At 38.2% G+C, this 14,693-nt stretch overlaps 1 protein-coding gene across 2 annotated transcripts in view; it reads left to right on the top strand.

Annotated features, from left to right (window-relative positions):
• pex2 (peroxisomal biogenesis factor 2) overlaps positions 1-10,262 on the top strand; it is an 11,587-nt gene extending 1,325 nt beyond the window's left edge. The window contains exon 2 of one of the 2 annotated variants that reach the window (XM_015389295.1): positions 7,831-10,262. In XM_015389295.1, the coding sequence (XP_015244781.1) occupies positions 7,831-8,810 (980 nt within the window). In that variant the 3' untranslated portion in view covers positions 8,811-10,262. Of the gene's footprint in view, positions 1-7,827 lie in introns of both variants that reach the window. The other variant, XM_015389285.1, reaches the window with a different exon arrangement.
• The last annotated feature ends 4,431 nt before the right edge of the window (positions 10,263-14,693 follow it).

Below are 14,693 nucleotides of genomic sequence, written 5' to 3'. Positions count from 1 at the left end.
TATATATATATATATATGAAATCTCTGTATATATATATATATATATGCATATATATGAAATCTCTGTATATATATATATATATATGTATATATATATATATATGAAATCTCTGTATATATATGTATATATATATATATATGTGTATATATATATATGGAGGACAGCACCAAAACTATTCTGTATGTTGATGAGTTGATGAGTGTGTTTGTAGCCTATACAATGTTGTGAAGTCGTTTTGTTTCACAATATCGCATTTTAATTTGTGTTTATTTTAAAATAACTTATGATGTTCGATTTTATCAGATACTAGCTAGCTAGTAGTCTGTCAAGGATAGCAGTCATTAGAGTGCTGTGTGATCTGTGTTCTAACAGAAACAATTTTCTTATTCGATCTGTATTTTAGCACATGATTTAGTGGAACCAGGAGATGACCCTATGACTATCTTGCCCTAGTGGCATGTCAGGATAATCTGTGGATCAACCGTGTTCCTCTTCTCCACCACAACAAAAGCACTTTGACCTCAATGTGATGGAAATTTCCCCTTTACAAGTGGAAAACATCTTTACCAGACTTCATGAAGGCAGCTGTAGACAACTTTGGGTTTTTGACTGAGGCTTTAAGGTTGGGATAGGTTTGTGGTGAATATTTGACCATTTATTGCATACTTTTGAGGCCAGATACTGTTGTTAAACGACTAACGGCTCAAATTCAAAGGTTTTCTTCATCTTACTAGTGTTCCTTCAGATTGTTGTCAGGACTTTGCGCAGGTCAGACAAGTTCTTCCACACCAACATTTCTCATCCATGCCTTTACGGAACTGGCATTGTGCATTGCCACAGAGTCATTTTAGAACAGGAAAGAGTCATCCCTTAACTGTTTTCACTAAATTTAGAGAATTAAATATTCCAAGACGTCTTGATATACTAAAATATTTGGAGTTCCTTTTACTCAAACTACCGGTAAGTGGCTGAGAGACTCAAGCCTATCTTTTGGGATGCCAGGTAAACAGGTGTGATTCACCACTGCAGAGTTCTCAATTTCTTCATGTCCCATCTTAATTTGGGAGCAGGTTTGGGCATTTTCAACTAACTTCTTGTGATCAGATGGAGGATCGCTTCCCAATGAAGTGTCTGCAAAACTGACTATATGTGAAACCAGCTCCTATAGTAGATAGATTTAAAGCCAGCCAGCGCTGCCGTTGTATTGTTAGCCCATCCACCTAATGTCTACACACTGGTTGGTTTGTGTAATCACAAGCAACAACAGTGAACTTTAGATATGAAGCGCTTTTTTTTTTTTTAGAATCTACTTTAGAAGCTGTTTAATTCATTGTGTATTTTACATTTACACATTTTGCTCCTCTGTCATTGGTTTATAAAACACTTCTTCTCTCTGATCTGCGATTATCGTTTTTATCTTGCTTCTTCTGGTTTTACTCAAACTTTAATATGCAGGATCCCTAACTTGGGTCTGTGTGCACTGATCCTACAATATATAGCAGACCTTTTCCAGATTTCTTTTTTTTTTTCTGTTGACCAGCTTCAGCTCATTGTGCTAAAGATCAGACTTAAAATCAGGGGAGACGGACTCTCTCTGCAGTTGGCTCCAGACTCTTCACGTCCAAGACCTACTTTTACTCTTTGGCTTTTAAAAAAAAACCTTGAATTGTGTGATTCTCTGTATATAATTACTTTTAATTGCTTTTTTGTTAGTAGTACAGGGTTTCATTCACTGCTATACATTTGTTTTCCTAATTCGTGCAGCACTTTGAAACATTTCTTGTTATTTAAATGTACTGTAGAAGTAAAGTGGATCAGATTAGTGGTGATGTACTTTTTACCACTGCCTCTTGCATTGCAATTGGTGATCAAAGGCTTGGTTTTAGCTGCTCAGCCATGGAAACACATTCCATTAATCTTTCTTCTCTGTTTTTGAGCTAATCTAGGAGCCACATTGAGTTTATAGAATATGCAGATATTGAATCTGCAGAATGTTTGAGAACTTTGCACATCCTCTTTACCTATGTGATTTTGCCTGGCCGATTACTTTGTAGCTGAGTTGCTGTCATTCCCAATCTTTTTCCTGTTGTAACCATACTTCAAAGCTCTTAACTTATTTCAAGTCTTTGGAAAGATAAGGAAGGGAAACAAAATAAGACATTCCAGTGGCCTTTTGTTTTTACTCTTTATTTGTAACTTTTTTTTGGCAGGTCTGAATATAATTTCAATCTTAAAGACATAGTATTAAGACCATTAATGAATTTAAGAGCCATTAAAATCATACTTGCACATGTAGACCTAAGATTGATATTTAAATGCTCTCCTTCTGTTTATCAAGGGCCTTGAGCAGATTAATTTTAGTTGTAGTTAAAGAGGAGCTTTGCTATTATTAGGATGACTATAGGGCAAAACTTTGCAATTACAGTTTCTATGTTGAAAGTGATAAAAATATACATTCAAATCCTTGCATTGGACCCAAAGGAAAAATAGCTAATCTTCAGGAGGTCAAAAATAATCTTGCATAAGATTAAATAAACATTTTGATCAAGAATTACACCAATGACACACTTCTTCTCTTTTTTTCTTATCCTGTTGTACTGACAATACGTAATACTTAAAATTGTTGGACCAGATATGAACCTTGTTGAACCTCTATAAGGTTTTAATGTTTGCATAAAAATCAATGTATCACATAGAATTTGAACCCTTTAACAATAAATCTAATAAGGGAACGGTTATCAGCTTTATCAGAGGACCCGCTTAGTTCTTTAATTAAAAATAATGTACAATAAAGGAAAATAAAGCCTTCCCACATTTTAAATGTACACAGAAAATATTATTTGATTCTTAACTAATATCTGATTTATTATTAATTTAGTAAGTTATTTCAATATCACTCTGTATTTGAAATATTTGCAGACACAATAGAAATCAGATGTGGTTAGCTTCTAACAATTTATTTTACATGAAAATATTTTGTAAATCCAAAGTATTTTTATTGAAAAAATAATCCATTTCCAATTGAAATTGTATCAGACCCTTTAAAAGTAGCTTCTATACTTTGAGTTTGATTGACTATGTTAACTGTAGCCTTCACATTCTCCCACATTTTTTACTGTAGACAAGCAACAGCTTCATCTCACTGTTTTATCCTGTGAATAGCTGGAAAGATTTAAAAAGCAGATAACTTTTTAATTTTCTTTTTTATGTTCATCTATTATCCCGGAGCTTTTTTATCTATAAAGACAGGCTGAGAAAAAAAAAAAAAAAACATGCTGGTCAAATATTCAACAGGATTACATGTTTTATTTGCATGACTTGCTCTCTCATTGATTCTTAAGGAACACGCAAATTCAGTTCTCGCATTCATTAGGTGCTCTGCGTTTTCCTCTGCATTCATTGTGCTTTTCTGCTCTTTAATGTTTCATGACTTTTTAAGTTGTTTGCCGCAGACTGCCGTTCTTATTACTCGTACAGTTTTAGCATACTCAACCTTCGTACTCATGAAATCAATTAACTCCTCTAAATAATTAACCTTTTGAGGAAACCCAAATAAGGAGAAGACATTTTTGTGCATTGCATGTACTGTTCTAGCTGGTGTATTTTTTTGTGCATGCATTAACTTGGCTTTTATCCAGTGGCTCAAAGGAGTCTTGGGTGATTAGGGAAAGAGGGGGAAGCCTTGATAAAGCATTAGTGTGTGATGCACACACAGCCCAAAGACCCCTCTGTGCATCAACTCACATAAATTTTTCATGAAACAGACTCATAACAATTAGTCTACCTACCGCCTGGGTGATCTTAGTGTCCCCCATAATGCCTGCTGTCTGACATCACTCTTAGAAGTTTAAAATTTGGCATTCTCATCTATGTTTATATTGTGGACATTAGCAAGCGTTGACAAATACTGTAGGTCCTAACTCATTCCTGGTGCTAGAGACGTCGTAAGGACGAAAGAAAATTGGCTTGCTTAGAGATTTGTTTTAAATATATTTTCCTACCAAAGCTTTTACACCAATTAATTTGCATGCATAAAAAAGAAAGAAAATGGATTGGTGTAAATATGCATGCTTTGTCAATGTAAAGCTTAATTCTCTCTCAAAGCATCATAGAAAACCTAGTGAACATATGCAGCATTTCAGCAAATACATTATGCAAATACCACACCTAAGTGCATAGTAATTCAAGTGTTATAATACATAGAAAACCAAACTGAGACGTTTTGGACAGGCTGTTAGCAGCGACAGGGAATGATAGGATGAGTGGCTTTGAAATAAAAAAGGGGGCAAAATGCTGTTCCCTAGACACTGTCCATGTTCCCAGCCCCTCAGTCTTCAGACCCCTGTGCTAAACACCCTCCTGCTCTCCCCAGACACCAAAGCCAAGGTCAAGAAGAAAGTGAGGTCTTCCTTTTTCTATAGGCTATTCCCCTGATCCCCACACCTCAGTGTGACAGAGCTGTGTGTGCTACAGGAATGGTACCCCCTTCTTTGTTGTGACCATCATCCTCAAGGTCAACTCCTAGAGAAGGTTTAAGCTTATCTGCAACCCCCCTGCTTTGTTGCCTCAGTTTTTCTAGTTATTTTTCAGTCATTTTTTTTTGTCTTGGTGTATCTGTAGACCTTAGCTCAGAGCTCCCATCTATGGTCTCATGACATGCCAGCTGACATCTCTTTTTTGTCTATGCATCATTTTGTAGAGTAGCTGGCATTATGGTCTATTGTATAGCTTTCAGAGAAGCCGTTTCTACTCCAAAGCTTAAGGCTGATGTTCTGTGTGCTTTTGTAGCCTCTCCTCTCCTTCCTCACACTGGTCATAGCCTTTCTTGCCTTGGAGCAGTGTTACAGTGTGTTTCATGTTAGATTGGATATTTTTGTTGTTGTAGTTGTCCCAAAGCTATTGCAGTCAGCCTTGAGTCAGTGAGCTATCTTTGTATAAATAGCATGCACAAGCTAATGAAACAAGAAGAGAACCGTCTCTGATCTGAATTGAAATAGCTTTTAACATTCCAAGGAAAGTGATTTTCTTTTTACACGTCTGATTTAAAAAAAGGAATCAAATTCATTTTTCATGCGCCACCAACCTCCATAAATATTTCTTCTTTTAATTTTTGTGTTGGTGGGATGACCAAAACAATTTCTAAATTGACACCCACCCAAAAAAAATCAGTTAAAATAAATAAATCTTTTATACTTGTAGCATAATCTCACAAGTATCACAAGTACCTGATAGGTATTAAGAGTTGTACAATATATTTGCTGCAAGGGTACAGTTAATTATATTATTTATTTTAAAAAGTAGCTATCCTTTAATGTGAAGTGTTTGAAATTTCGTTTCAAGTATTATTCCTATGATATAAAATACATTTATTTTAAGGCTTTTTCTACATCATGGGTGGTAATGGCTGAGGCTGCCACTGTATATATAAAAACTATAAATAAAAATTCTATTTTCCTATATCTGTGATCTGTCAGGTTTGTCTGGGAACTGCATGGCCTCTTTACACACCCTGTCATTGCTGCCTAAACACTTGTATCGACTGTGACTTTTGAGTATTACATAAGAAACATGGATTTCCAGTTGTCCACGGTAAAAGCCATGTAAATTCAAATGCTTAATTTTTATAGGCAGCCCGGCATTGACTGAAGTGCCTGCTTGTTATGTATTTGCCAAGTCCTGCAAGTCTGAAGGGAAGCTGTCAATAACAATCCCAGCTATTGATATGGCAGTGGGCAGGAGATGTTACTTGGCCCTCAACTTCAGCTTCCCTCTGATCCCTCTACATCATAATTACATTAATATTGACAGACCCTTGACAATAGTCACATTACTATTGATAGGTGGTTGTCAATACTGTGTTTCCCCAAATAAAACATATTCATTCATAACTTGTAAACTGCTCGATAAAAGGCTTTGAAAAGACTATTGGACCCGGTTGAGTTTGCTCTCCCGAGAGTGCTGCTGCTGTGACGGGGATTTCCACCACCTGGCACTGTGTGTATTTGTCGATGTATGTGTGTGTGTGTCAGCTATAGACTGATAGATTAACTTAGTGTTGCATTAAAACCCCACATAGATCAAGGCCTTGCTTGGCATACATTCATAGGCAGACACACATGCACATAATCTTTAAATTTTCCTCCATCAAAGGGAAACTTTCAGATTAGGCTGAACAAATAGAGCCTGTTTATAGGTTAGAGACACATTCAAACTACCTCTATTTTTCTTTTCTTTTTTTCTTTTTTTAATCCTAACTCCTCTCCCTTCACAGACAAGGTCCTGGTCGCTTAACATGGCAGCTTTTCAAATGAAGCTCAATAAATTTGTCATACCTGCTTAGGTCGGCGGAAATTCACTTTTTTTCATCGGTGTGCTAATTCCCACTTATTTGGATGGGGTATCTTGGCTCTATTTAAATGTCTTGAATGCACAAACAGTCCTGTGCATCTCAATGCAACCTCAGAATTGGCCCAGCATGCTAGGATTGACTTTTTTTAACCTCCTTGAGAAGCATCTAAAGTGACCATCATCCCTCTCTCTTTCTGTCAAAACTGCCATATTTACCCAGCGGAAATCTCTTTTAAAGCCTCGTGACAAATCCTGTTCATGGAGACACAAAAGCTACTGTCAAGGAAAGGCCTCTCTGTGTGTCTGTCTCTCTCTCACTCTATTGGTGGCCTTTTTTAGCCTGTCTTTCCCCGTATTAGTTAGTCTTCCACTTCTCTGAGATTTCAGTTGGGCAAAGGGCAGATAAAACTGGAGAACTTAACAGTTTTTGCAAATGTATGCAGGGCAAAGTGGCCTAGACACTACAATGGTGAGATCCCATATGGAGCCGAATCTTGGGAGGTGGGGGGTTGGATGGAATTGTTCCACATTTGGCAGATGTTCACGGTGTACCAGAGACTGTGCCGTTAGCCTAATCCCTGGTGATGTGATTTGTACACACACTCCTATCTCCAGAGGGAGCACGCACCAATGGCCCCTTGGCTTTGCCTTCTGTGTGTTTGTGTGTGCAGTGTGGTGTGTGTTTGTACAGTGGGGAAAGCATTCTAAGACCCCCTGCACCACCGTATGCCATAGCTCAAAGCTTGCATTAAGGATGGGTTTTACATGTGAAAAGTGATTTCCTTTTCTGTGTTAAGAAAAATAACCTTTCTAACAGGATGGGTTTCACCTCCAGGGCCTCTTTGCTCCTTATGACAAACTTGTTTATTATTTGAAGTGCTTCTATATATTGCTCATAACTTGTATGGATCAGTTATTGGAGTCTGTGATAATTACCATATGACACATGTTCACTGGATCTTTAGTTGCGAGATATTGCCGGAGTATATTTATTTGACAAAGAAAAAAGTATGGGAAAATAAGTAGTTCAATTGTATATAGGCAATAAAGTCTGGGAGGTAAATATGCTGAATGTTGTTTCCTTTCTTCACTACTTGTTGGCTTCCTTTTGCTTTCAAACGGACTACACCAAAATCTGCAATAAATGTGTCAGAACTTTAAGAGAAATCCACCTCTTTATTTGTTCAATTTTTGAAACTGTTACTTAAAAACTAGACCAAACTGTCTGTGTCCTGTTTTTTTGTATCTTTAAGCTAGATGTTAGTTTTTTTTTTTTACATTTTTTGTTCTTTATGCGTAACATTTTGTAGCTATATATCGTTGAACTGGTGCAAAAGGTTAAACATAGTGACAATATCTCTTTGAAAATTCACACAGTCAGCATTTGTCTGTTTTCAGAATATTTGAACTAGTTCAAACTATATCCTGAAAACCTTAGTAGTTTTTAACTAAAGTCTATTTTTTGCTACTTTCTTTAGCAGGTTTGACCAGAGACCACAACCACAGGACAGCTGGAAATGATGATTCAGATTCGGCAGTCAACCTACAGACACCAGTTTTGCGCATCAGCCAGCTGGATGCCCATGAGCTGGACTCGGCCCTTGAGCAATTACTGTGGACGCAGTTTACCCAGTGTTTCCAGAACTGCCCCCCAGGGGTGCTCACTCCGGTGGAGCCTGAACTGAAAGCTCTACTCTATCTGCTGCTATGGAGGTTCACTCTTTATTCTAGCAGTGCCACAGTAGGTCAGTCTTTACTGAGTCTGCGCTATCAAAGCACAACAGTATCTTCACACTACAAGCCACTGTCTTCTCGTCAGAAGTTAGGTCTTGCCTTACTTACTCTCGTCCCTCGTTGGCTGCAGGAGCGTTCCTACAGGCTCATTTCATATTTCGGTTTAAGCGCAAGAGGGGCTTTGTCAGAAATGGATGATGGATTGCTCCAGCGAGGTCTTCGAAAAGCCCTGGTTCTCGTTTCTGGTCTGGCAAAGTTTGCAACCCTTGTAAACTTCCTTGTTTTCCTAAGGAACGGCCGTCACCCTGTCCTAGCTGAAAGAATCGCAGGAGCCCAGACAGTTTTCAGTAAACCCAATGTGGTTCGAGATGTAAATTACCAGTACATGAACAGGGAACTGCTTTGGCATGGCTTTGCGGAGTTCCTCATCTTCCTATTACCACTGGTCAATTTAAGGAAACTCAAAAGTACTGTTTTATTACATGTGCTTGGGGGAAAAAGTTCCAATGAAGAAGGAGCAAGGATGCCACAAGATGTGTGGAAATACTGTGGACTATGTGGAGAATGGCCAACAATGCCTCATACAGTGGGATGCGGGCATGTTTTTTGCTACTACTGCATAAAAAGCCACAGCATTGCAGACCCTTACCTTTCATGTCCACAATGTGGGGCAGAAGCAGGGACACCTAAGATGTTCGAGATCAAGATGCAGGTTGGAGGCAGGTGACGGTTTCATCCAGCTAAACGGGAATTCTTTAAAACCTCTCGTGAATGAAATGGATACTTAAGGAACGTTTCAATGACATATTGTTAAAATGTGTTAGATTGGCCATATCTTATGTTCTGCAGATAACTCTAACCATCGTCATCTTCCAAAAAAATACACATTAATTGGGCCCTGTGGCTAAAGGCTTTGACCAAAGTAGACCTCTATTAGCTTAATACAGCCTAAGTAGAAACCGCATAGCCTTCTTTGGCAACACTTCATAAAATGCTCAAACCAAACATCGGTTTGGTTTACATTTAAGACTGGATTGCCGCCAGAGATACCGAAGTGGCTTAAATAAGAAAGAAATACAAACTAATGGATTTGTATGTGTCTTTTATATCAGTTACTTTGATTGGAAACACTAAGATAATTGGTTCTTACTAAGAGTTAGATATATATAAAGATCCTTAACCTGCTTCGTATTTAGAGATTGGATTCACTTCAAGTCAACAGAAGTCTACTTTGATATCGGCCTCTATCAGATGAACCATTTTCATTACATCCAAAATCCATCTTATTTAGATTTATACAAATTGGGATGTTATGAAATGTAGTTATGCTGGTATTTTTTTTATTACTGTCAACCTTTCAACACATGGTTTTAAAAATGATTGAATGATCCCTTTAAACGGGAAACAGAAATGGAAACACAAATGGGTGGAGACAGTAAATTCTAAACAAATAAGTTGTCAGTTCTCACTATTTGCTCTTTTTTTCAAATATTTAGCCATGTATGACTTCATGATAGAACTTTTATTATGTCTTTTCTGAGCACACAGTCATCTTTTATGTTTAATGTGTGTGCATATATTGACAGTCTTCTGTGCCCTCTGTTTCTTTGGCTGGACTTTGGGTAGAATTATTTGTCTTTGGTGCACTGGACAGACTGCAGAGTACGACACAGAGCATATATTTGATGAGTGAATGTGTTGATTTATGCTCCAAATTGGCTCTGTGATGGGGCGCGTGGATGTGTGTGTGTGTTTGTTGAAATGGAAATATTTGTTCTGATGAAAAATGCAGAAAGTCAGCTGAATAAATAATGGGAAGAATTTCTGATGCCTCTCATCATGGCCAAATTAGCATTTGTTGTGTATTTTGTGCCTAAATTGTATTTCAACATCATTAAAATTGATAGAGCACTACCTCTTGGGTGTTTATTTAGTTAAGTGGAGGAGTGAGAGAGAGTGAGAGATGAGGGAAAGTTATAACAATCAGTACACTTCTCTCTAGACAGGCCTGGTCGTTCTAACTCCCATTATCCGTTTTCACAGCACCCCAACATGCTCAAGATCAAGGGGGCAGCCGGGGGCTTGGATTGACTCACACACACTTGACAGCCATCCTCTCTTTTCCCTTGGCCTTTCTCTCTTTTGCTGCCTTTCCATCTCTCTCCTTCTGTAATCTCAAGGGCCCTCGCCCCTATAAGACTGTAGTAAACTGTACCAAAACCCTGGCAGTCGTCTCTTTCCTCGCAGGCGAATTACTCTCTAATCCCTGTAATGAGTCCAAAGATGCTTATTTATGCCGGAGTTAACCTCCACCAGTGAGCCCAGCCCCAGGCCAAACTCTACCCAGCTGAGTGAAGCCTTTCCTGGGCTTACAAGAGAGGAGCGGGATACTGGGGATGTAGGGGGGTGGGGGCGGTTGTTACCCACCCCCACCCCCCATTTTTTCCTTGCTGTGATCACCAGTGCTTAATTGCTGATTGCCAAGATGATCAATCAGAACTGCAGACGCAATGGAGAGCAAGAAGAGTTGATTTCAGTTCTTTTGGCACAATTTTCACTCAAGTAAGGTTTTTGGTTTGGAGAATAAAGCGTGCAATATCTGACCTGATGAGGCCCTGAAGAACACTGGGTTGGTTTGCTGACTTGATCTTTTTTGAATAATTTATATGATACGGAACAATGTGATCTTTCTTTGTCCTAGAACCTCTCCAGGTCTCTATGGCCAATGTCCTTTGTGGTAATTCAAGGCCATAATTAATCAATTGTATGGTTTAAAGCACCTATAGAAGTAATGACAGAGCCCTGTGATGTAGTAAAAGGAAACCTAAACCTTGAAGAGGTTGATACATACCTAGAAGATGATTGAGTTGACATTCTGTTGAAAACAGGGACATATTCTAAGGATTCTTACAAGTTTTTTTGTATATCAAGGCCATTTTGACTAATTAATGCAATGCTCATACATATAAACCTCAGACAGAAACACTGGTGGTCAATATTTTTTTCACTACATTAAACTAATGTTGAACAATTCCCAGAAATTGAGATAAGGTTGAGATTTAAGATTAAGGATGCACATACTGTATGATAAACCTTAATGCCTCTGGGACTTGTCATTGTCTTAACATTCTGTCCAAACCCTTTTTTTGCTGACACTTCTCTAAAATTCTTAATTGAAGCCCCCAGTCCCCAGTAAAGAAAAGTAATAAGGAAGAAGCAACGCATTAAAGTCTATTAATTGAGTTAGGACATGTATTAAATTAGTGGAAAGTTTGAACAGGGCTCTGGACTCAAAGAAGGTAGCTGTGGCTCAGTTAAGCCTATCTGTCTTTGGATCTTTTCTAATTCTCAGGCTCTATGTGGAGAAGAAAAAGAGGAGGAAGCCCACATTCCCAGCGGCTATGCAAAGCAATCTGCACATTCACACGCAGCCATTTAGGGAGCAAATTGGCCCTGTGCCCCCTCTGACGAAGGTTTTAAGAGAAAGTGAATTAGGGCGTTGAATCCCTAACTAGATCTCCTTCTTTGATGAGCCTCTTTATCCGCCTGTCCCTCATCTCCATTTCTTTGATGTGAAGCGTTGATTTTCCTGATTAAATAGTTTTTTAAGTAAAAAGCTCTTCTCTAGGCTCTCTAATACTGGGTACTTTACTGTACCTATTGTAGGTTCGTTTGTGTGCATGCTTGTTGAATGGTCCATCCGTGGTATTCTCTAATTGGAACAGAGCCTTTGGCTTTCAGATAATGGTAAGGATAGAACATGCGTATTTTTCTAAGAAAAAATGTTATCATTAAAGCTCATGCCTGGCTTTTACCTGTTAATTTAAAATGGCTAGAAGGATTTGGATAGCCCTATGATTCACTAATAAAATTAAAGAGGGAAAACATCTGCGCTTTTTTTGTTCAACTAAATTCAGTCTGTGATCCTTCTCCTGACAGCCTGAGCTTTTTACCCACTTTTCTACAGGTAAGGGAATTATTTCCCTTATGTATTGGCTAGATTCTTCTAACAACTGACATCACTTTCAAAGGCAGAATGACATTATTCTCCATGCCAAGAAAAGATGAAACAAAAATGCTCTATTTATTTGTTGACATCTCTGAGGATTCTTGACACCTGTATGCCTTTTTTCTTGTGGCATGTCCAATACGTCAATAGGCGTTACAAGTAGCTCATATTTCATCTATTCAATAAAAGAAACGCCAAACATAAAACGCAAAAATTCCTCGAAGGTAGACAAATCATAGGTGTGCTGAAGTTCAGGGTTGCAGCCGCTGCTGGTACCTGTATTACGAGACTTTTTTCAACACCTGCCGGGCTTTGGATACCACCGGGCCCAATTATCTAAGTCTGCCTCTTCTTTTTAACCACCTCTTCAGTCTAACAGGTCAGGGGGACAATCAATCAGACCTAAAATAAGGAAAGTAATTTCCTTTGCTTTTATCATGATGTTTAGGTTTTGTCTGGTTGTATTTCACACAAAGCTAGAACAGCTATGGTTTGGGAATTTGGCCTTCCCTTTTTGATCTTGGGTCCCAGGGTAATTTGGGGGGGTTTATGTTATCATACTTCCAACCCAATATGTATAAGGGCAATCATGAGGATGCACTGTAAACTGCTGCATGTCATGACACAGATCGATAAAGATTTTTTTCTCTTCAGAACTTTAAAAGCTGAATCTGCCTATGCCACATTGAAGACAAATCATGTTGACGTGTGTGTATATAGTCCAGAGAATGATGAGTGAATATTGCCTTATTTCTATCTTACTACATCTATTTGACATGTTTTGCTTCTTTTTACCTTATCCCACGATTTGAAAAAAGGAGCATTGGTTAATAATAACTTTTGTTCATTTTAGAATTATAATGTGTCGGCATAAATGCTGGGCTTTGCAGTTGATTTATAACATTTTTATATTAGTTTAGATTTCTCTTAAGAAAAAAATGTAAAAAGCAATGCAGACAATAGGTTTTTGGCCTCCCCTGTTGTCCTCTGTGTAGCACAGGGGTGGAGAAATTCTTTGCAAAACTCTAATTATAGAGGTTTTTCATACATGATTAATGGCAACAAACTTTGGGTTTTTTAGTGTTTTCAACTTTCACTGTATCCTTTTACAGTAAATTACACTGTTCTGTTCTATGCAGCTTCTGTGTGACATGACCCACTCTGTCAGCGGTCAGGTCTCAGACACACAGACAGACAGACTTGTGGGAGCACAGAGCAAAGAAACTCTGTTCTCTGTGACTGTATTGTGTGGACTTTAACAAAGGGGAAACATATTTTGAGCCAAAGTATCAGTTATCTTACAACACTGAGAAAGTGAACTAGAGTTTGTGTGTAATTCAGCAAACCCTCCCAGTCCTGCTGACTATATTTAGCAAATACTAAAACCCATCTAGTGGTTGTTCATCCACAAAGAGATTAGCAACAATCTTTTCTGTGTTATTGGAGATACACGGTAAATCAGAGGCTTCCCAGATGCCGTCAAATAAGTTCTCCCCCTCACCCTGAGATTATCTTCGTCTAAAATTACTGCATCTGTCTTTGGATCCTTCAGAACCTCAGTTTATTATTATCAAATATAAGATGTTATTTTGTGTTATACTAAATAAACCATTATTTTACTCTGGCTTAGTTCCTGAAAGGACTTTGTCACTATTCAAATGCTTGTGCCGTTAGCCACAAGAGGTGAGGCACAGCTAATCACTGCCTCGACTTTCCAGCCTAACTTGAATCGGCAATCCATAAATTCAGCCATGTGACCATTTGAAATATTAAACTCTAACAGAAAACAAATTTATTTAAGAGTCAAGTGGAGAAATTTTTTGTTTTCTCTCTTTTTGAGTCATAGCATTATCCTTGCCACTGTAAGGCAATGACTCTACGTCATGGTGGTGTAGTGTAAAGGCACACAGCAAGCACAACACATAACAGATTTAATTCATGAAGCATTCGAATATAAGATACAAAATCTTAAAAACTCTTGAGTTCAGAAAGAACAATTACAATAGTGTGGAGAAATTTTAACATGAAAAAATTAGAATACTTGTTTCTTCTCAAAACACCCCCCATACACCAGGCCAAGGCAATTCAACATGTTGAATATCAATTTGAAGTCGGAGCGATCCCAGAGTCCTGGATCAGTCTTCACACAGCACACCCAGCAGGTGGATCTCATCTTTAGAGCCCTCACAATGTTATGTCTGATGGATTGAAGGAAGAGGAAGATCAGGGCAAATGTGTTCACAACTCTCCTGCTGTGTGAACCAGGCATCCCCTTCACATGGTCAATTATTTTAATTAGATGGTATCTCTTAGTGAGTTAAAAGCACAACACCCAGCCTACACTTTCAAAATGTTACAGGATGTTAGCATTACACACTATACAACCTTTGCATCATAAAATAACAAGATAGTGTTGTCGTGATGCTTGAGTAGAATATGAAACTAATGTAACAAGGCCTCGGGCTTCATTGCTACTGTCCTGGCTTTGAGTCCCAACCCTCGAACCTTGGCTTTATGTTCTGTCCTCTCTTAACCCAATTTCCTGTCGGAAAACTTCTGAATATAGTGGTTAGCAAAAAATTAAATATTGTATGTATATAT

This window comes from Cyprinodon variegatus, unplaced genomic scaffold, assembly GCF_000732505.1.
Source record: "Cyprinodon variegatus isolate N-32 unplaced genomic scaffold, C_variegatus-1.0 Scaffold20, whole genome shotgun sequence".
Classification (NCBI taxonomy): Eukaryota; Metazoa; Chordata; class Actinopteri; order Cyprinodontiformes; family Cyprinodontidae; genus Cyprinodon; species Cyprinodon variegatus.
Note: the sequence above shows the minus strand (reverse complement) of the source record. Positions and strands in the feature narration are given on the sequence as shown.